Genomic DNA, 24,052 nt, shown 5'->3' on the forward strand with positions numbered 1-24,052 from the left:
ATCTGGGAAGCCAGAAACATCTTTACGAGTGGCAGAAGATTTTTTAAATGATCATCTGTTTTAGAAAATTACACATCATATATAAACATCCTAGGAATGATTTGCTCTAGTGCTTAGCATGTGACAGTGGTATGACCTGTCAGCCATGTCTGAGTGGCTCAGGCTTTGAGATTCAGGTGGTGTGGCTTGGAGATCACAGTGGCTGGATCCAAATTGGCAGTCAGAAGCTATTTCGCATGGAGGAAATCTCAGTTTTCATGAAATGAAGGTCTCTTTGGCTTTTACATGTGCGGTTACAACAAATCCTCATGAGGAGTGATTTTGCCTTAAGCATTTCTTGGTAAATAAAAATTTCATCTCTTTTAATTGCATTTTTACGATTTTAAAGGAAATGCATATGTTGCAAATTCTGGTTTCCAGTACGAATAAGTAAAATGTGGTTGTTGCTATTACATCATTATATTTTCTCTTTTTTAAGATAAATCAGATATTTTTAATCAGTACAAAATGATGACAGATACTTTGGGAATTCTTCAATTATCTGTCCATACTATATTTAATATCAATATTAGATAAATTTCTTGTAATATATGTACACTTTTAAAACCCATCTATATGTCACCATATCTCACATAGCACAATGCTTATGTTATGGAAAAATAAGACTTCGACTCACGTTTTAGATTTAATTAAGGTTAGCTTCAAGAAAGAATGAGGGGGCCCTTAACAAAATTGATAGGCCACCAAAAAGACGCTGATTTTTTCTTGAGATACATTGTCACAAGACACACTAATCATGGCAAAATGTTAACAACTGTGTAGAATATTTGATGGCATTAACGTAGGATAACTACTAAATGTCAAGAGCTTTCATTAAGAATACAGCTGGGGGGCTTCCCTGGTGGCGCAGTGGTTGAGAGTCCGCCTGCCGATGCAGGGGACACGGGTTCGTGCCCCGGTCCGGGAAGATCCCACATGCCGCGGCACGGCTGGGCCCGTGAGCCATGGCCGCTGAGCCTGCACGTCCAGAGGCTGTGCTCTGCAACGGGAGAGGCCACAGCAATGAGAGGCCCGCATACTACAAAAAAAAAAAAAAAAAAAAAAAAAAAAAAAAAAAAAAAAAGAATACAGCTGGCATAGTTTTGAAAGGATGATGCTGTTTACCCTGGGGGAGTAAAACAGTAGGGTGTTATCAGGTTTGCTGGGGCTTTCACCTTTCTTTAACTGGGATTTTCATGACGTATAGCTCCATCTGTTATGGGCAGGGCTGGTTTCATGGATGTGTGACCTGCACAGTCACGGATGGCCCTATGCTTAGAAGGGTCTGGTGCTTTGTGTGATGTTTTTCTGTTGCCATCTTGAAATTCCCAGTAAATTTTGAACAAGGGCTCTGCACTTTTATTTTGCACAGGTGATTCAAATTATGTAACTGGTGTTGATTGTGAAAGCTGATTTCATCTTCCTTTGCCATGTGTTATGGGCTAAAACATGGTTTTCACGGGACCAAACTATGGACCAGGTTAGAGGAGAGAGCTGCGGTGAGCCAAGGGAGCTTCTGGCCAACTCCTCTTATTTCCACAGGAGGCTAAACTTAGTATAATAGGAGAAGCGGGGAGAGAGCAGAGTTTACGAGCAGGCAGGGCTACTGACAGCTAGAGTTTCTCCATTAAGAACAGCTGCAGTGGCTGCCATTCCCGCTGCACCCACCTACCACATCAAGCTGATAACCCCCAGGCTCCGGCTGATCGCTTCATGTGCATTATTTCCTTTAACTTAATTTTCTCAGCAACCTGCAACATGAGTATTATTTTTACAGATGAAGAATCTGAAGTTTCCAGCAATCAAGTTGCCCATAGTTACAGAGCTAATAATGGTCTTTGCTGACTTAAGAAGTAGCCAGCCATCCTTGTCTGTTGTTAAAATTGAACTTGAATCACTTATTTGTCTACTTAAAAAGATTTATTGTCAGGGAGAGAGCCATAGACTTTGTTTACATAGATTGTTCATTTTCTACTTTTTACTTTCATATAATTGTAGATAGTATTGTTCTTTAGGACCTTTTAGATGTAAATTTCTTTACTTTTTTCTCCATGGATGCTATCTGGACAGCATACTAATGCTGGAAGTGTTTTTCCAAGAAGAAATAGCTACACCTTCCTTCTTTTCTCAGAAGATTGTGTCAGTGAACAGTATTATATATTTTTTAAACCTCAGCCAAAATGACATTCTGTTGCTTGATTATTTCTGTTATTATTGTTTTCCTAGTTGTTATGTGTGATTATGTTCTGCCATAAGTTAAAAAAAATTATCCATGTTTTCTATTTTAATTTTGTATTAAAATAAGATTTTTCAAAAATGTGTAGATGAATTCTATTCTTGACTAATTCTAATTATGTCTTCTGCAGGAAAGCATCTCTGGCAGCTGATGTGTCCAGGCTTGGGTACAGTTCCTCACCCAATCACAAATACATTCCGCGAAGGGCCGTGCTCTATGTTCCTGGAAATGATGAAAAGAAAATTAAGAAGATTCCCTCTCTGAATGTGGATTGTGCAGTACTCGACTGTGAGGATGGTGTGGCTGTGAACAAAAAGGTAATGGCATGATTTTTCCTTATGATGGAAAAAAGAAATGAATTGAAATTTGGTGCTCTCCTGGTAGCACTGCTCACTATTTGGAAAGAGTCTACTGTACTCACCTTTTTCTGATTATCGATGTATTCTTGACCAGCCCTTGTGTGGGTTCTGAATGTGTATGTTTCTTTTCTCTGAGAGACAGGAAGAATCCAGCCAAGATATATTTAAAATCATGGCCTTCAGTATATGTGACTATGTGTGTGTATAGATAAAGAGATACACACTTAACAAAAAAGAGAGAGAGAGAGACACTCAATCCATTTTGGCTGTGATATTTGCTGGTTTGGGTAAATGACTCAATCCTAGAATTGTGGTGTAAATTTTTCAGACCAGTAAGATGGAATTAGGAATTTATCTCTTTTTTTTACTGCCAGGTATATTGTGTAGTGGCCTTATCTCTTCTGGGACAAGTGCCAATAAAAGAAAAGATAGATGTCAATGGATGAGTCACCATTTTCCCTCCTTAATTAAAGAGAAACTACACGCAGAACCTTAAGGTTACAGCTTTTGGCTGATTTTCTCATGGCCTGATCAGAGAAATGAGTTGCAGAAAATACCCAATTTGTAAATAGGTACAAAAGGTTCTTACTGGCTGGTAGCATAGTGGGTGCTTTTTGTTTCATTTTGATTTGCCTAACTTGTTTTTCTAGGTTTTTATAATGAACAAAGATTTGTTCAATAATTGGGTGAAATACATAAATTATTTTAACAATAACTGATGTTTGCATGGAACTTTTAAAATTAAACACATGCTTTCCCTCAACCTTCATCTATCCAGTCCCTAGACAATGAGGTTGGCCTGGGAATGGATTGTGGGGCTGGTGGCACAGAAGGAGCTGGCCATCTGGATTTATATCTATTTGGATAGTTTCTTTTCCTAGGTGACCTGAAATAGCGTGGTTGTCCTATTCTTGATTAATTGCTTTCCTTAGAGATTCTAGCAAACAAATATTTGGCTTATTTTTTTAAGTTAATTTACAGCATCTTTCTAATGGTCAAAGCAAGGCTTTACAAGTGTTTGGGAAAGGATTAGAATAAACATGTGGAATTTAAAGCGTCTGCTCAATATCTTTGGCATGCACCAAGGAAAATGCAATTAATCTTCTTTCTCGCAGAGATTAAGGTAAATAGGGCTTTTCTTGAAGGACATAATATGATTCCAATATGCTCCCTTCCAAAACTCATGTAGTGCACTCTAAGATTAGATACTAAGTTGTAATTCTAGTTCTGTGTGACCCAGGGCAATTCACTTTACTTCTTTGCCTCAATTTTTTATCTGTACTGTGGGATGACAAAATCTTCTTTTGTCAGGGATAGGGATTATTACAAGGAATAAGCTTGATAAAATGCCTGGGAGTAGCTTGATTTCCTATAGGAAATAGATTAGATAAGTCCTGTGGTAATCATGATTAGAGGGGAGTTTACTTTAGCTTGTAGCACAGTGAGCCATTAGGTGCCCTGATAAACTTCTAACTATATTTCTTCACAAACCTTGAGGCTATCTTCCTATTCCCACCTGAGGATGTTTCCTGCTACCCAGATGAGTTTGAAATATGGTTCATTCCTACCTCATATTTCCTGTTTACCTGTGTTCTGAAGCCCATCCTTATACCCGGAGCCACTACTGAGGAGGAACCTAAGGAGGGGCAGGGGAGAGAAAAGTTTATGATGGGCAAGTTGTGCCCACCATCTTGGCATCTATGTCCAGACAGTCAGAGCACTGCAGTTCTCTCTCTTTTTTTAAATTAATTTATTTATTTATTTTTATTTATTTATTTATCTGGCTGCGTCAGGTTGTAGTTGTGGTACACGGGATCTTTCATTGCAATGCGTGGGCTCCTCTCTAGTTGTGGTGCGCGAGCTCTGTAGTTTGCGGCACACGAGCTCAATAGTTGTGGCGCGTGGGCTTAGTTGCCCCACGGCATGTGGGATCTTTGTTCCCCGACCAGGGGTCGAACCGGCGTCCCCTGCATTGCAAGACGGATTCTTAACCACTGCGTTAATTGCCAGACACACTGTTTTACATATGCTGAACTTGGAGTCAACCAAATTTCCCTTTCTTGTCCACAGAGAGTTCTGGCAAGCCAGGCTAGTACTTATAAAACACTTTTTTCCCTAATTTTTTCTCATATATTTCATTTCATAGCCCTAGCCTGTCGATGTCTTTTTGGATTTTGATTTCATCATCCAACATTTATACCATCTGAGAATTTGACCAGCACAATAGAAAAATTTAACAAGTTTCTGATAGAAATGTTGAAGAGGTTGGAGCCAAGTGCTGTGCAAGCATGCCACTAGAAACTTCTGTTCGAGTTCATTTAACAAACATTTATATAATGGTGACTAAATGCCAGGCACTGTTCTAAGGGCTTTAATTTGTATAACAACCAAGTAAGTAGTACTCCTTCTACAGATAAGGAAACAAGCATGGAGAGGTCAAGTTCATGAAGCAGTTCTGTAAATATGGTTATTCAGTCACCTAACTCTCCTAAAATCCAGTCTTTTCATAAGAATAGTATAAGAGATTTTATTTAATGCCATTTCAAAATGAAGACACCTTCCTGATTTACATGGCCTAGCAATACCTTCTCTCTCCACATACTCCACCTTGCCAGAAAAATGAGGTTAGTTAGATGAGACTTGATCTTGAAGAACCCTAGTTAGGCTTTGTTAAGTATACAGACATTATTTTTCTACCTAGTTGTTACCACCTTTGCTTTGAAGTGCTGGAGAGACGAAAATGGTAATAGCTACCATCTACCGAGAGTTTTCTGTGTAAGAGGTGCTATAATAAATGCTTTAACTATTTCATTTACTCCTTATAGCAAAGTTTTGTCCAGGGTCCAGGGTCATTAAATGGCAGATTTGAACCTCTTAGAATTTTTGCCAGGAATCAGCCTCAAGTTTACCTGCTGGCATATTCCATACATAACTCACCTATTCCTCCTTTCTCAGAAAGTTAGTGCCTTGGCTTCTCTTTATCTTTTGTCACCTTTGTATACTCCGTAGTTTCTCAAAGATTACGGACAGGAGTGCCGGGTTCACATTTGCAGATTCTTTCAGTGTCTTGGGATTTTAATGCGTTTAAACCTAGGGACTTCAATTCATTTGAAATGTCCAGATAAGTCTGAAACTTCTCACATAGCTCATATTATTTTTCCTTTCTTGAAGTCACCTCTTAATCATATTTTTGTTTGAATATTATTCCTCTTGATGGAGGAGATAGAATAGAGACCATTTTCAGTGAGTTTATTTCTTACCATGTTAAAACTGTCATTTCAAATGATCTAGTTATGGTTTTGCTAAACTGAACTATTATTGCCTAATTCAACTTTCTTGGCATTATTAAAACTTAGTCACTTCATTTTAGATATTTCATTTCTTTTTTAGTAATTGACTAATTCCATATTTCATTTGACTGACTTTGTGGAGTATGGGCTTGTAATGAAAACAAGAGGAGCTTCCACAGAGCAGTTTATAAGTATATAACACCTTCCAGCAGGCTCTAATCCTGTTTTGTTAATCCAATTTGTGTTTAAGCAGCTCCTTCATGTCAAGGATGGCGCTACCAGCTCACCTTTCCAAACATGGATGATGAAAAGACCATCTCCATTACCCTCCTATCATCTCCTTTTCATTGTTAAATGCATGAGGAGATACAGGGCTGTCTAAGCCACTGCTTGCTGGGACACAGTGAAAATAAGCCAAGTAATGCACAGATTTCTGGTGAAATCTCCATGACACGGGATGAGGCCAAGAAGGTAGGAGTAAAATAGATAGAGGCAGGGTTCCAGAGCTGCTATTTTAGTTGAGTATTTAAAGTTATTTAATATTTAAGTTTAAATATGTAAAATTTTAAATACTCAATATTTAACTAAATATTGAGTACCTACTCAACCAGGCACCATGGCAAGCAGGAGGAGAACGAAGATGGCTGCATGGTCCCCAACAGAGGAGTCAAAGGCTAGTGGAGAGACAGGCAAAAAATATAAATTGTAATCTAACAGGATAGGTCTATAAGAATGCATACTTTTTATTATCATTTGGTTCTACGTGTTTTTTTTTTTTTTTTTTTTTTTTTTTGCTGTACGCGGGCCTCTCACTGTTGTGGCCTCTCCCGTTGCGGAGCACAGGCTCCGGATGCGCAGGCTCAGCGGCCATGGCTCACGGGCCCAGCCACTCTGCGGCAGGTGGGATCTTCCGGACCGGGGCACGAACCCATGTGCCCTGCATCGGCAGGTGGACTCTCAACCACTGCGCCACCAGGGAAGCCCTCTAAGTGTATATGAGGTTTTTAATTTATTCTTTTGTTGCTGACCTCAAGCTTGGTTGCATGATGGTTAGAGAATGTGATCTGAATGATGCTGATTTTTGGAAACTTATTGAGTTCTGCTTTATGGCCTATTACGTGAGCCATTTTTGTAAATGTTTCATGTATACTTAATAAGAATGTATATTGTCTGTTTACTAGATGCAGAGTTCTATGTATTTTCTGTTAGACCAAGCCTGTTAATTATATTGTTCCAATATCTAAATCTTTAATGATTTTCATCTGCTTGATATATTAATAATTAAGAGGCTAGTTGAAAGTTACCCTCCAATGGAGAATTTGCCAATTTCTCCTTGTAGTTCTGTCAAATTTTTGCTGCTGATAGTTTGAGCCTATGTTATTAGGTGTATACAAATTTAAAATTATTATATCCTCCTCGTATATTGAATTATCTATTATTATGCACTGACCCTCTCCATCCCCTGTAATGCTTTTCTCTTTATTTTTTAATTATTTTTAACAACACTGCTTTGTTTTGATTATATTTCAGTATTTTTTTAAAATAAATTTATTTTATTTATTTATTTTTAGCTGCATTGGGTCTTTGTTGCTGCGCGCGGGCTTTCTCTAGTTGCGGAGAGTGAGGGCTACTCCTCGTTGCAGTGTGTGGGCTTCTCATTGCAGTGGCTTCTCTTGTTGTGGAGCACGGACTCTAGGCATGCGGGCTTCAGTAGTTGTGACACGTGGGCTCAGTAGTTATGGCTCAGGGGCTTAGTTGCTCCACGGCATGTGGGATCTTCCTGGACCAGGGCTCGAACCCGTGTCCCCTGCATTGGCGGGCGGATTCTTTACCACTGTGCCACCAGGGAAGCCCGCTTTTTTCTGTAAAGTTTATGTGATCTGATAAGAACACACCAGGTTTCTTTCTTTTTTTTTGGCTGCGTTGGGTCTTTGTTGCTGCGTGTGGGCTTTCTCTAGTTGCGGCGAGCGGGGGCTACTCTTGGTTGCGGTGTGTGGCCTTCTCATTGTGGTGGCTTCTCTTGTTGCAGAGCGCGGGCTCTAGACACGTGGCCTTCAGTAGTTGTGGCACGTGGGGTCAGTCATTGTGTCTCACAGGCTCTAGAGCGCAGGCTTAGTAGTTGTGGCACATGGGCTTAGTTGCTCCGCAGCATGTGGGATCTTCCCGTACTAGTGATCGAACCCGTGTCCCCAGCATTGGCAGGCAGATTATTAATCACTGCTCCACCAGGGAAGTCCCCACCAGCTTTCTTTTGATCAGTATTTGCCCAGTATATTGTTTTCAGCCTTTTGTTTCAACTTTTCCATATCTTTATGATTTAAGTATGTCTCCTATTGTTTTAAAAGTTTTATATTCATGTAGACAATCTGTGTCTTTTAACTGGAACATTAAGCCACTTCTAATATAGTTACTAATAAATTTAGATTTAAATATGCCATTATATTTGACCTGTTTTTCTCACCTGTTCTATGTTTCTCTTCTTTTTTGGGGGGGCCACACCACGCAGCTTATGTGATCTTAGTTGCATGACCAGGGATTGAACCCAGGCCCATGGCAGTGAAAGTGCAGAGTCCTAACCACTGGACTGCCAGGGAATTCCCTCTTTTTCTAATTTTTCTTGCCTTTTAAAGATAATTTGACTCTTTTGATTTATTTCCTTAGTCCATTTTTTCCTCTCTTAGTTTAGAAGTTATGGCTATGTTTCTAATTTTTATCGGTTACTCCTGAAATTTTACCAAATATACTTAACAAAGCCTAAAATTAACCTGTGTCTTCTTCCTGGACAAAACAAGAATTTTAGAAAGCTTTAAATTCAATCATCTTCCTCACCAATTTATATTATTTTTAACGAACATTTCAGTTATCTCTTTTTAATCGCATGAATTTTTCATTGTTACTATATCATTATTTTATATGTACAGTTGTTAATTTAGATTAAGCTACATATTTTACCACTTTCTCTGATCATTATTCCTTCTTGTATCTCAGACCTTCTTTCTGGGGTTATCTTTCTTTCTCCTGATGTTCACCCTTCAGAATTTCTCTCTAGCGAAGGTTTGTTGATAGTAAACTCTCATAGTTTTTGTTTATTTGAAATGTCTTCATTGTTTGCCTGGGTAGACAAATTTAGATCAACAGATATTTGCTCTCAGAACTTTGAAGATATTATTCCATTGCCTTCTGGTTACTGTTAGTGCTATTGAGAACTCCATTGTCAAACTTAAAAACTAGGTTATTTGTCTTTTCTTCTTTGGCTGTGCTGAAGATCTTTTGTCTTTCGTGTACTGAAGTTTTGCTAAAATATTGAGTAGTTATTGATGTATGTCTCCTTACCTCCTTTTCCCCCTTCTTTCCTTTTGCTTGGTGTAAGTGGTTTTTTTGTATATTTGTGTACTCATGTCTTTTATCAGTTCTATAAAACTTCTACTATTAGCACTTCAGATATCACTTCTAGTCCATCATTTCTGTTCTTTCCTTCAGAGATGCCAAGTAGACATATTAGGAAGTGTTTGTTTTATCCTCCTTGTCTCTTACTATCTTTTCATGTTTTCTATCTCCTTGTCTCTCTCTGCCACATTCTGGGTGAGTTCTTCATATCTAATCAACACTTTTCTAATTGTCCCATCAGTTTTGTCTAATTTATTTAACCCATCCTCTGAGTTTTCAGTTTTAATGATTATATTTTTCATATCTAGAACTTCCATTTGATTCTTTTTCATATCTGTTTGGTACATTCTGAATCTGATAATTTCAGTATTTTTGCATCTAAATTGCTTTTTGTTGTTCAGTGACTCATACTCATGGTATGAACCCATATTGATTGGAATCATTTCTTGGGAATCCCAAGGGCCTAGAGTAGGAAGATTTTCCTCTAAAGAGAGTTTGTATTTGCTTCTGTTGGGAGTCAGGGATATTATTAATCTGGAGTCTTTGTTTATTCTCCTCAGCTTTTCAGTGATCTCAGGCTAGTATCCTGATAACAGGTCTGATATAGGTATTTGGTTCCTAGCTTTCTTATTTTTCTGACTCCTCATAAATCAGAGTTCATTTTTTGTTGTTGTTGTTTTACATTGGTCCTTATGTTCTTATGAGCCCAGCAATGCATTTAAAAGTACTTTTGTTGAAATGTATCCATTTTATAGCTGTTGGCCCTTCAGAGAATGTAGTCTGCCATATTGCCAAAAGTAAAGTACCCATCCTTTAAAATTTTTAAATTATAAACTTAAAAAAATCAGTGTAAAATTTATTTTTACATATAAAGAGTCAAATCGTTGTGAAATAAAGCAGCCCCTAATCATTATTCCATTCCCTTCTCCAGAGATAATCCCTTTTATCTCTTCTAGCTTATTCTTATGGCATTTATTCCCATATCTCTAAATAATACACTTTTTGAATTATTTTCTCAACTCCAGGCATGATACTGACTCCCTGCTATGGGAGTTATCTTTCCCTCCTGCTACCACCCTGTCCCCATTACATGTGAACCTTTCCCATCCTTCGCTTTTCCCAATACAATTATATGTAACTTTGATGAGATTGGTATTCAGTGTAAAAAGTATTAGAGTTGAGTCACATAGTAATAAACTTTTTTTTTTTTTTTTTTTGGCCGTGCAGTGCGGCATGTGGGATCTTAGTTGCCCAACCAGGGATCAAACCTGCGCCCCCTGCTTTGGAAGCTCAGAGTGTTAACCACTGGACCGCCAGGGAAGTCCCCACCTTTCCTTTTCTGCCAACCTGTTGTTTTCCCTGGAGTTCATAATTATCTGTTTTTTCCCCTGGCTTATTTTTCTATTCAGTTGTCGCTAATTCAACACCCACATCTTCACTAATTGTCTAAATCTCCTCTTAATATGTTTAGAAGCATCTGATATTTTATTAGTTTCATCTTCTTGGAGAAATCTCTCCTTGACTCTTCTGATCCCCTCAAGTCTGCACTACTTGTCTTTCAGGCCTGCAGCACAATTGGAATCCTGAACTCTCCCTTCCCACCACCCTGGGAATTCCCTTTGCCTCTCTGTTGGGTTGGATATCCTGTTTTCTGGATTCTGTGACTCTTTATATCTGGGTATGTTTCCCTGTTTGGGTGAGGACACCCTCTAATAGTTCCTGAGAGAAGGTTCCCCTCTAAAGGACAGAAGCAACTTATACATAGTCTGATTTTTTCCTAATTTGATTTGTAAAGAGCAGGAGTATATTCGGAATTTAAGATCATGAGTGTCTTACATTGATTCTTCCGGAAGCCAAAGGAGGAACTCTGAATTGTGATTCGAGGAAGGCTTTTCTAAGGGAACTTAACCTAGTAAAATCTGGATGTCACTCACGGGCAACTTGACTTGAGACCAGCAACCCGGTTCAGTGGAAAGGGTAGAGGGCTTGACAACAGATGGCTCATTTAAATTTCCCAATTTTAACACTCTCTACCCAGGGAACTTGAGTCCTGTAATCTCATGAGCCTCTGTTTCTTTATCTGTCCCATGAGATTGATGATAATGAAACCTACACTACCCACCACCAGGTCAGCTGTGAGGCTCAAATAGAAAAACATTTTGTAAACTTGCAAGTGCTGTAGAAATAATTGCTTTAAAAAAAGAAAAAAAGGAGGTGTCATTTAAAAAGAAATAAAGCTTAGAAAATTTAGGAGAATGGATATTTAGCATGTTCCTTGGATGTCTCTTTCAAGTAGAGGAACATAACTTGATGGTCAAGAGCATAGACTGTGGAGCCAGACTGTCAGATTCTGGTGTCTGGATTCTGGCATCATCTTGTCCTAACCCCGTGACCTTGGACAAATTACCCCACCTCTCTGTGCCTCAGTTTCATCTTCTGTAAAATAAAGGTAATAATGGTAACAATAATATCTACCACAACAGAATTATATTAAATGGGTATTTGTAAAGTGATTAGAGCAGTGCCTGGCACATAACAAGTGTTGTATGAATATTTCGTAAATACCTAAATAGCAATTGTCTTAGCTGTACCCCTGGCCAAGAGTCTGATGCATCAGCTCAAGTCACTGATGATTGCTTAGAATGCCAGGGTTTACTGGTATTGATTCGTACTTTAGATTCCTGACTCTCAGGGTAATATGCTGGCACAGATAGGTTTTTGCTCTAAATGTCATGGAGTTTGCAAGTTTTGCTATTTTTTTAACCTTCTCCCTCAACTACGGTAGACAAAGAAAAGACTCTAGAGACAACAAAATACCACTTTTTCTTTCAAGCTCCCTCAAAGGTTTCTTAACACTAGGGGGCTAGAAACAGCTATCTTAGAAAGATCTTACTTATTTTTTTCCTCAGGAAGACAAAGAGAAAATAATCTTTCTTAAGCAGCTAAGCAATAGGTTTTTACTTTGTATTTCCGTGCTGGGTACTTGACAGAAAGGGAGTAAGAAAAGGATGGAGGAAGGTGGCCAACACTGTGAAGGCATTCCCCTGCAACAGCTCAGAGCAAAGAAGCACTGGGCTGGGGTCTGGGTCCTGAGCAACCCCATGTACAATGCTGTTCTCATTTATGGTATACAGAGGGAGAAGGATGACCCAGGGCTGGGGCTGTGGTGTCTGAGGAGAGGTGCCCTCAGCAGTTGAGGGGAGCCCCTGGTCAGTGGGGGGTTGGAGCAGCAGCTACCTTCCCTACAACCTGCTCTGCATGCAGAGGACCTAGGGCTGCCAGGACCTAGGCCATCTTGTTGAAGCTGCCCTCTATCATGAAAAGCAAGGTGAAGCTATTTGCCTTCTAAGCAGCAGTCGGTGCTTCAGAAACCCCACAGGATCACCCGCACTGGGCCATGTTCTTTGATTGCTCCAGCTCCCTCCACCCATCCTGGATACCAGGACATACGTAAGGACCAAAGGGTTGTGGTTGTGGAGAGACAGTTGGAAGCAACACCGCAGAGATGAGGGGAGTACGGCTTTGTACCCCACAATAAGCCCCTTTCTAAGTACTCTTCACAAACAGTAATTCATACCAGGAACTCCTACAGTTACCTGTCAGACTCTACAGAACCTGGGAGTCATTGTATTTGCAAGTGTGAGTTGCTCTTTAAGAAACACGGAATATCAGTCAAGATTGTTGGCTTATCATTAATCTTCAGTTAATGTAAATAGATTTCCTGACACTCATCATTTTAAACCAGTTAACTTTTTTTTTTTAAACCAGTTAACTCTTGAGTTCCTCTGTAATGCCTTTTGTTTTGTTTTGTTTCTTTTTTCAGAGGTCACCAATTCTCTTTTTTTTTTTAATTAATTAATTTATTTTTGGCTGTGTTGGGTCCTCATTTCTGTGCGAGGGCTTTCTCTAGTTGCGGTGAGCGGGGGCCACTCTTCATCATGGTGCGCGGGCCTCTCACTATCGCGGTCTCTCTTGCTGCGGAGCACAGGCTCCAGACACTCAGGCTCAGCAGTTGTGGCTCACGGGCCCAGTTGCTTCACGGCATGTGGGATCCTCCCAGACCAGGGCTCGAACCCATGTCCCCTGCATCGGCAGGCAGATTCTCAACCACTGCGCCACCAGGGAAGCCCCTGTAATGCCTTTAATTGCCACACAGATGTAAACCTTTTTTCTACCCTGAGCTTACGTATTCTCTCTAATTTGTGCTCTCTCATTTGGCTTCCTTTTGTGCACATATGTGCGCACACACACACACAAGTATGTAGATGCTAAACCACCACTTACACTTACCATAAACACACACAAATCCACTTGGTTAAATTTTTTATATCTTTTTTTTTTTAATTAATTAATTTATTGGCTGCGTTGAATCTTCGTTGCTGCGCGTGGGCTTTCTCTAGTTGTGGTGCACGGGCTTCTCTTGTTGCCCAATGTGGGCTCTAGGAGCGCGGGCTTCAGTAGTTGCAGCATGCTGGCCCAGTAGTTGTGGCGCATGGGCTTAGTTGTTCCACGGCATGTGGGATCTTCCCAGAGCAGGGCTCGAACCCGTGTCCCTTGCACTGGCAGGCGGATTCTTAACCACTGCACCACCAGGGAAGTTCCCACTTGGTTAACTTTTAAATACTCCTGTGCTGTCACTTTAGTTGAAATAAATTAGTAGAGTAGCGAGGAGGTGTATTCTCCCAACAGGCAGAAAGCTAACTGATGTGCAGTGAATGATTAAATGTATACAGGGCGTGGGGCGCTAACTCCTCTTCAGTAGGGGAGTGAAATTAGGATGGGAAGCCTTCTCTCCCAAGGACCTTGCTTTTATTAAAAAAGACTTGAGAGCTTGGGAGATTCCTTCACTAGGAACTGGGGTGTCTATGAGTCTTGTGGGAACAGTATGGAGAGCTGAACTGTGCTTAGGAACTCTGTAAATTCTTTTTTTTTTTGTAAATTCTTTTTGATCCTTAAAGCTTCTGTTATAAAAACCTATCCAAGTTTTCATGAAAGCAGTAAAATGTTTTCAGTCTTTTATTAATCTTTTCATACCCTTAAATAGTCTTTCCCTTTTGTGGAGTAATTGGTAAAAAAAAACAACAACAAAAAACCCACCTCTTTCCCCCTCGTTTTATTCTTCATACGGGCATCTTCTTAGTGCAAGGATTCAAATATCTCTATTAGGGTCATAACTGCCAGCAATTTCCATTTAATAAGCTCAGCAAAATATCTTTACAAAGAGATGCAGGCTTCAAGTTGCCAGTAATATCTTTTCCAGCAATTTCTAGGAATCTAATTAAGACTGAGTATAATCTATAACATGATATACCTGACTATGGAAAGGCCAGGCCTAGGCAATGAAACAGATGGTTGAGGTCCAGCTCAAAATTAAGGGTGAAAGAAAGGAACTCAGCTTAAATGAACGGAAACTTTATAAAAGTGGAAACTGTAGCCATTTCCTCTGAAATAAACTAAGAAATAGCTTGGAGACTATAGTGAAAACCAGTAAACTTGCTTATTCCAACTTTGGTTACCAATTAAAATCTGTTCTTTTTAAACAGGGGACCAGAGGTGATTTTCACAAAATAAGCCCAAGAGGTTTCAGTGTGCTAAATCTCTGTGACTAAAGAACCAAGTACACATAGCCACCGCCAAAATAAAGGGGATGCAGCATGAAATCTTGCAGTGCAACATGCTTGATATCAAAGAATAGTGTTTTTTTCAAGTTTTCTTATTTAAGTGGCCACAGTTCATATCAAAGTATTAAATACCACCATGTTTTCAATAATAATTTAGTGGAAATATATATATATATATATATATTTTAAACACCTTTATTGGAATATAATTGCTTTACAGTGTTGTGTTAGTTTCTGCTGTATAATAAAGTGAATGCCCCTAGTGGGTATATTTTAAGGCAGAATTTAAAATTCTGATTTAGAGAGACAATTAGGAAATGATATCCCCACACATCTATGGATAATTAATCTTCAACAAAGGAGATAAGCATATACAATGGCGAAAAGATAGTCTCTTCAGCAAGTGGTATTGGAAAAGTTGGACAACCACATGTAAATCAATGAAGTTAAAACATACCCTCACACCATACACAAAAATAAGCTCAAAATGGCTTAAAGACTTAAATATAAGACATGACACCATAAAACTCTTAGAAGAGAATATAGGCAAAACATTCTCTGACGTAAATTGTACCAATGTTTTCTTAGGTCAGTATCCCAAGGCAATAGAAATAAAATCAAAAATAAACAAACGGGGCTTCCCTGGTGGCACGGTGGTTAAGAGTCGGCCTGCCGATGCAGGGGACGCGGGTTCGTGCCCCAGTCCGGGAAGATCCCACATGCCACGGAATGGCTGGGCCCGTGAGCCATGGCCGCTGAGCCTGCGCGTCCGGAGCCTGTGCTCTGCAACGGGAGAGGCCACAACAGTGAGAGACCCGCGTACCGCAAAAAAATAAATAAAAATAAATTTTAAAATGGGACGTAATCAAACTTACAAGGTTCTGTACAGCCAAAGAAACTATAAACAAAACAGAAAGACAACCTATGGACCTGGAGAAAATATTTGCAAGTGATGCGACCAACAAGGGCTTAATTTCCGAAATACACAAGCAGCTCATACAACTCAATAACAAAAAAAAAACAAACAACCCGATCAAAAAGTGGGCAGAAGACCTAAACAGACATTTCTTCAAAGAAGGCATACAGATGGCCAATGGGCATATGGAAAGGTGCCCATCATCACTAATTATTAGAGAAATGCAAATCAAAACTACAGTGAGGTACCACCTCACACCTGTCAGAATGTCCATCATTAAAAAGTCTACAAATAATAAATGTTGGAGAGGGTGTGGAGAAAAGGAAACCCTCTTACACTGTTGGTAGGAATGTAAATTTGTGCAGCCAATATGGAAAAGAGTATAGAGGTTCCTCAAAAAACTAAAAATAGAATTGCCATATGATCCAGCAACTCCACTCCTGGGCATATACCCAGACAAAACTCTTAATTCAAAAAGATACATGCGCCACTATGTTCATAGCAGCACTACTTAACAATAGCCAAGACATGGAAACACCAGAATGTCCTTTGACAGATGAATGGATAAAGAATTGTGGTATATATATACAATGGAATATTACTCAGCCATAAAAAAGAGTGAAATAATGCCATTTGCAGCAACATGGATGGACCTAGGGATTATCATACTAAGCAAAGTAAGTCAGAAAGAGAGACAAATACTATATATCACTTATATGTAGAATCTAAAATACAACAGAAATGAATATATCTGCCAAACAGAAACAGACTCAGACATAGAGAGCAGACTTGTGGTTGCCGAGGGGGAGGGAGAGAAGGATTGAGAGCTTGGGATTAGCAGATCCAAACTGGTATATATAGGATGGATAAACAACAAGGTCCTACTGTATAGCACAGGGAGCTATATTCAATATCCTGTGATAAACCAGAATGGAAAAGAATATGAAAACGAATATATATATGTATAACCGAGTCACTTTGCTGTGCAGCAGAAATTAACACAACATTGTAAATCACCTATATACTTCAATAAAAATTTTTTTTAAAGAAATAATGTTCTACTTTTGCCGTATATTTTCAAGTACATCAGAGCTTCTCAGGGTGGTGATAGTTTAATTCACATTCAATACTTGCTCTGTAGGTTAGGAAAGATGGTGTTTTAAAGGGAAAAGAAAATGAAACTGTGGATTAGTCAGGGGCAAGTGCCAAGTCATGAATTAACCCAAGGCATAGCCTGACTTCTACTAAAGGTATGGTGTCTGTTTCAGATATGTTTTTGCAATTTTTTCCCATTTGATGCAACTGCACTAGCCATTCACTGATCAAAAATTAACCTCCAGGGCTTCCCTGGTGGCTCAGTGGTTGAGAGTCCGCCTGCCGATGCAGGGGACACGGGTTCGTGCCCCGGTCCGGGAAGATCCCACATGCTGTGGAGCGGCTAGGCCCGTGAGCCATGGCCACTGAGCCTGCGCCTCCGGAGCCTGTGCTCCACAACGGGAAAGGCCACAACAGTGAGAGGCCCGCATACCGCAAAAAAAAAATTAACCTCCAAAAGTTAACACTTGTGCTCTGAATTCCCAGCCAGATCTAGTCTAAGCAGCAGCATATTCTTGGGCAAAGTATTGATTAGCTCCAGATAATAAGACCAAAAAGACCTTCCTAGACACCGTCAGAAGAGCAAAAACCAAGAGAAAGATGAGCCAAGAGGCTGGCCTCAGATAAACATGAGCTTTTGAAAGACTCAAGTTTTTCCAATACAGCATAGGAGAGTGAAGCTAGAGTTGAGCACCAGTAGGCTGTTCCACTAAGCCTTTTATCCACACCATCTAATCCCCCTTCCCTACTAGAAGGGGAAGGCTGATGGTCTGGCCCAACTGGTGCAGGTCTTCACAGCACAGGGGGTTTCAAGAGCTTCTCTTTCCTAGAGCTGTGGATGGATAGATGCATGGGAGAGGGCAGAGTAGACAGGGCCAATAAATGAGAAAACTATTCCAAGTAGTCTGTGAGAGCAAAGTGAGTTTGCAGTGGGTATGAAGTGCCCAAGTTTGCAGTCATAAGAAGGTTAGGGAGAACCAGATCAAGAACTCCCAGTGGTTAGGGCAGTCATGGCTCTTTGGACTAAGAGCCATGACTGGGTTTTTCCCGTATTTCCCCAGGAGACATACTGCATATATACATCTTCAACTTTGAGGGTCAGATGGGGGACAGGCATTATCACACCTCCTCCTGAGTGGTCTGGATGACAACAGCCTCCTTGAATTTTGGCCCGTTCCTGGGTGGAAGGCAGTTTCCCACAATCATTCTTTCCAGCTCTGCCCTTCCAAAGAGGACCAGGCCTCTTGGAGCTGACCGTGGTGCTGAAGATGGTCCAAGACCAATACTGGAGAACATTTAGTGAGTACATAGTACTTTCTGTGTATCAGCACTATTTCTAACTGCTTTGCCTGGAGTAACTTATTTCATGCTCTCAGAAACTCTATGAAAGAGGTGCTGTTATTATCCCCATTGGCTTACAAGGAAAATGGAATACAGAGAGGTTAACAAACTTGCCCAAGGGCACACAGCTAACAAGTAGGGAAGTCAGGCAGTTCATACCCTATGATGCACTTTTGCCACTACACTTGCTAATGAGACTTATTAACAGAGCCATACAGAACCTGCCAGATTTTCACTTGTCCATGTATTGCCTGAGCAGAATTGAGCCACAGTCCCCTACCTCGAGTTGCCAGGGTAGGTAGCTGTGGGTTGGTACCTTGGAGAGTCAGACACAGCAGTAAGGATTGCTTGGGTGCTCACCTACCCCGTTATAACAGTCATCACACCTTAATGTAATGACTTGTCCTGTGTCTGCTTCCCTGCTAGACTGTCAGCGTTGTGAAGAGGGTGCCATTTTATACCCTGCAGCTTACCATAGTGCCTGGTATATAGTAGGTGCTCAGCAAACATTTGATGAATAAGTGAGTTACATGTGGTCAATATAATGATAAACTATTGTTCGCCCATGTATTATTTCAACATTAGTAGAAGCATTGTGTTGTGGAAATTATAGTCCCTTTGTATTTTGTATTTGTTATGCCGTATTTGGAAGCTATATGAAGCTTGGAGTGTATCTTAATTTCTTATAGTGCATCTATACAGACAAAACGAAACAAAGAACTAAGGTCATGATTTGGGCAATTCGAATGCCTAAACACATGCATGATTAAATTTTTATTGCACGTTAGATTGGGGATCTTGCACTATATTTTAGATTTGGTATCTTGTAGTATCTTAGGAAGGGAGCTCCACTGACATGAAAATAACTCTGAACATCTCTTCTAAAGGGTGTACAAGTATTCTGTGGTAACAGAGCTTGTAGCGGCAATTATAGCATTTTCCAATCAAATTTCCCATTTCAGAGTCTGTGTGTTGTTTGATTTTAGTCAAGCCATGTTTTTGCTGTGTTGTATTAACATGTAGAAGACTTCCATATCTGCCATGTTAACTCCAGCCTGTGTGTTTCTAAACAACACTCCACAGCTGAGCCCTTGGAGGACCAGCCTATTTTGACAGCTCCCCTTAGTCTGTGTATAACCAAGCTCATTCTCTGCCAATATGTTTCACATGATTCTGGGGACATGTGTAGCACGCCTGTGCAACTTGCAAACACCCATACATTATTACAATAATAATTGGGTTTTGATGCAACTGGAACTCAGTACTACCAAGCTGCCAGCGTTTCCTTTTGGCTACCAGTACTAGGCAGGAAAATTATAGTCTAACTGTCTTCCTGTTTATTGATAAACAAAGTGGCCAGCCCAGCAATGGAGCCTGATTAGCAGTTTGCACCCTTTGTGAAAGGATAAACAGAACCCTACTGTTTTCTGTGTTTGACTGCCATTTGCATCTTTAAAGAGGTTAGGCTGCCCTGAGATTCATGTTCAACTTCGCAGTGCCTGGATAGTCTTTGATATGTTGCATGTCATCCTCCTTGTTTTCCTCTCCTTCATCTTGAAACAATATTTGCCCGCGCGTCTCTTTTCCCACCTGTCCTACCATAAGCTTCCCGATAGTCACCTGTCTGAAGAAGGAGGGGGTGGGTAGGGGCGGGAGAAGAAATATGTCTCTGTCTCACTGCACTTGAATTTTACATTCCCAGAAGGCCCTTTAATGCCGACTCTATTCCATTTGCGAAGAGAGGATGATACAGGATGAACAGCCAAAGACAAAAGGGAATCTGCTTACTATTCTATCTGGCCCACAGGATCATTTTGGGGCCCCCTCCCTTTCCCTTATCTTCACCCATCCTCCAGAAAATGCCTTCCCCCTTTGTTAAGTGAAATACAATATTAGCCTTCTACCTCGAGTTTGGTGTGGTGCTCTATTCTGAATTTATTCTAACCTAATTAGGTTCTTAAACTAAATGGTAAGAGACCAAGTAGTTGACTCCCCCCTATAATTATTTTCAAATGAAAGAAATGAAGATCATTTTAACTTGAATTTGCATGATGGAGAAGGAGGCATTAATACATGTAAACATCGATTAATCTGTTTAAATAAACTTTCCCCATAATCCTTACCGTATGTAAACAACATTTGTTCTGCCTTAGAGATATTGCGTGATTGGACCCACGAGACTCTGGTTATCCGGCTGAACAGTTTCCTTTTATAACTTCAAAAGCAATGTTACATATTTATTGGAGGTTGTAGGGTGTTAAGTGTAGTTAGACATAAATTGTACCTCAGCTATTTCGTTAATGCCAGTAGGGATTAAATTAGATTTTATAGTTGTTGTAGAAGTCTATTTGGTAGCTAACAAGTGGGATTTTTAAATCCTGGAAAACATAATCCTATTATAAAACAGGCAGCTGAATTAACATTACCCAGGAAGGTCCTCTTCATGGATTAGCATTTTTTGACAGTAACAAAGAAAATCATCAAATGCTATGGGGATATTACATGCTTTTCTCAAAAGTCAGAACAGCGAATTGGGAAAAGGGAACAAGATAAATGACCAAACATGCTATTACTTAGACTGTTTCTTTTTAAGAAGAGCAGTGGAGGCTGGGAAGTAAAGCTGAGTGTGGCCTTGTCTATAATACTGGCACACGCTCTGGAATTGGAAATGTGGCCTTGCTGATTTCCATGTCGGTGCCCCAGCTTCAGCTGTAGATAATTATTTGCATCAGTAATTCCCTACTCCTGGTTTCCTTATATGGTCACCAAAGGGCAAAAAAGTCACTAGAAACCAAAGTCCATGAATTAAAACACAAATTGGTGGTGGAAGAAATATCTTGCTACTTTGTGCAATCAATAACATTTTTTCAGTTATCGTTAGACCCTAGAATCTGACAGTTTTAGACCTGGGAAGGACCTTGACATTTATTTTATTTTTATAGTCCTATTACAAGTTTTACTTTAAACACCACAAAAAGATGGATCTCTCTCTCTCTCTCACACACACACACACACACACACACACACCAGTGTATGGCTGGCTTTTTTATTTTTAAAGAAGAAACCTCCTTAAGTCTTAGCCATTGGTTTTGGCTTGCTGGTGAGGGTTATTATTAGAGTTGTCAGGTCTTGCCAATTTTCATTTGCATGGGTATCATCTTAGCAGATAATCACATGGGTATCAATCAATGGCATATCATTGTGTTAGATAATTGCACGGGCATCAATCATGTGTGTATCTGAAGCAAGTCATGTGGGCATCAATTCCATCTATATGGAGGAAGGTAATTGCATTAGAAGCAGGGAAGGGCGTGTCTTCATGGCAGATAATCACATGGGTATCAATCACTTTAGGTATCGAGGTAGATAATCTGTGCGTATCCATCTCATGTACTAATGGGGATAATTACATGGACGTCAACACGCTGGTTTTCTGGTAGAGGTTTACACGCGAAGCAGTTGTGTCATGTGTTTGTTTATGCTGGAAGAGAGGCCTGGTGTCCCTGGGCACACACCAGGGCAGGTGGCTTGGCAGGGTGAAGAAGCAGCGCCACCCACAAGGCCTTCCCCAGTAGAGCACTGGAAACTCCATGATTAAAGAGCCTTTTGAGGCCAGAGTGGAAATACTCCTGGGAAGAATGTGAACAGGTGTAGATGACATTTGTGGTTTACCACTGAACATCTATTTTTCCTTCTTCAAAGGTCAGCTACTGATTTCTATTCCAGCCCAGGTCATCTAGGTGTGGTTTCAGGCCCCAGGGAGTCTGGGGTTCAAGATTAACCAATCAGTGACACTATGCTGGCCATGGTGATTGACTCAGGCCAGGACACGTGACATTAGCCAGTCCAGTCAGGGTGAATCTCGAAACTTCCATGGGAGAAAGGGGCTGAGGTTCTTTCTCTCTGGACCTTGCTTGAGCAGAGATGGGAACAGTGCTGCTGCAGCCATCCTACCTGGGAAGCTCAGAGTGCCCAGAGTTTACGACATGGAGCAGAAAATCAAGTCCTGAGAAGTCAGGACTGAGAGGCAGGGAGGAAGCCGGCCCTGAGGGTGTTCCTTGAGCCTAATTCCAGCGCTCTGACCCGAAAGCACTCACCTGAGCCATTAAAATCCCCTTTGGCAGAAGCCAGTAGTGGAGGCGGTTCTCTGCCCCTTGCTTCAGAGAGTCTTAACTGATAGAATAAGTTTATCAGCTCCTATCCTGAGAAAAAGGTTTCATCAGAGCAGGCCCTGTAGGAGAAGGAGCGGCTAGCTCTGAGGAAGGAAGTGAGGGCAGAGGGTACGCTGGGCTTGGTTAAAGACTAATCACCATCGCCCTCAGCCTAGGCCTGGAGCTGCACTTGGCCCTGCTGGAGTGCCCTGGTCTCCTGGCCTCTAGGCATCTGAGCTCATGCTGTGAGGAAGGTTGATTAAAGACCTTTAAATGTGACCTGCGTGTTTTCCCCTTTCACCCTGCCTTTTCTTATTATTTTGTTATTTATCAAATACTCACAATGTGTGAGTTATACATCATTGTCCAAGTGAAGTTTCTACCACCAGAATAAATGAAAAAATTTATAAATATCCTCGTGGCAAGAACCGTACTGTTCTCAGGCCTTCTTTATTGACAGTGCAGTAGGCAGTGGGATTTTTTTTTATCAGACTGAATGCTCCATCCTGATGGTTATTGATTGATTTGGAAAGAGCCAAAAGTTTTGGAAAAGAAAGTAATAGAAAGAAATAATTCTCCTTGAAGTAAAAGTTACTGCTATCCTGAATAGAATGTTTCTTAGAAAAGCTAAATGGAATTTATATGCTTTGTTTCCCAAATTCTGGTGTCAAGCAACTTATGCCTTTTCTCCTTCAGTTTGTGTTCCTACTGATACTATCACTTTGTGTACATGCTGAGATTGAAATCAGAAGCTAATGGGCCTATTCATAAACACCTAGTAAGAGAACATCAATCCCTGAAATTTACTTACAATCTTAAAACCACATTTTAACTTAATGATTCCAAATTTTTCCTCCCTTCCTTCCTGCTTTCCTTTCTTTTTCTCTTTCTTTCTTTCCTCCTCTGCCTCCTCCCCTTCTCCTTCTCCCCAAACATTAGAGATAGCAAAATGTACTACCTGTGGTTTGAAATTCACCTTTTTGGGGGGCAGATTGTAGGGAAAGTTGAAATAAACAGTAGATGGCTAATGAGAATGAGGGGGAAAGTGTAAGGCTTGGCTCGTTCACAGACTAATCATCTCTTAGGTAAGTCCTTTCTGCCAGTGATGTACATATGTTCTCACCTGCAGGTAGATACTCGTGAAATGAATGCATGCATGAACGAGTGACTGAACAAATGATTGGTCTCTGGCTGGGAGGTGTGTCATGGACTTAAGGTCTAGTGTTAGCACTGTGCAGTTTATTCTCCACTCCAGTCTTCACCTGTGCTCTTCCTTCTGCCCAGCATCCTCTGAGTCTCACTGGGAGCATCGTTCCTCAGAGGCCTCCGGGACCACTGAGACTCAGTGATTTCCCCACCTCTGTGTTCTACCTGTGCTATATGTACTTCCCCTTCTGTAACATTCATCGCCCCTGTAATACCTGTACAGTGCTTATCTTTTGCTATAGACTGGAAGCCCCATGAGGGCAGGAATTAAGTCTGGATCCCTAGCGGCCAGCACTGTGCCCACACGTGCTACTTTGTTGCTCTCAGTGGAGGTGGGAGTGGTACAACTGTGGTGGACTTCCCTTCTCTGACATTGAGCATCAGGAAGTGGGTTCGGGGAACCCATCCTGA

The 24,052-nt window shown here is 40.6% G+C and overlaps 1 protein-coding gene across 3 annotated transcripts in view; it reads left to right on the plus strand.

The window, feature by feature from the left end:
• The window catches only part of CLYBL (citrate lyase beta like), a 251,284-nt gene that overhangs the window by 138,075 nt on the left and 89,157 nt on the right, over positions 1–24,052 (plus strand). For all 3 annotated transcript variants that reach the window (XM_032611651.1, XM_032611653.1, XM_032611652.1), the window contains exon 2: positions 2,406–2,592. In XM_032611651.1, coding sequence (XP_032467542.1) covers positions 2,406–2,592 — 187 coding nt within the window. The remainder of the gene's footprint in view (positions 1–2,405; positions 2,593–24,052) is intronic.

Source organism: Phocoena sinus, chromosome 18 (assembly GCF_008692025.1).
Source record: "Phocoena sinus isolate mPhoSin1 chromosome 18, mPhoSin1.pri, whole genome shotgun sequence".
NCBI lineage: Eukaryota > Metazoa > Chordata > Mammalia > Artiodactyla > Phocoenidae > Phocoena > Phocoena sinus.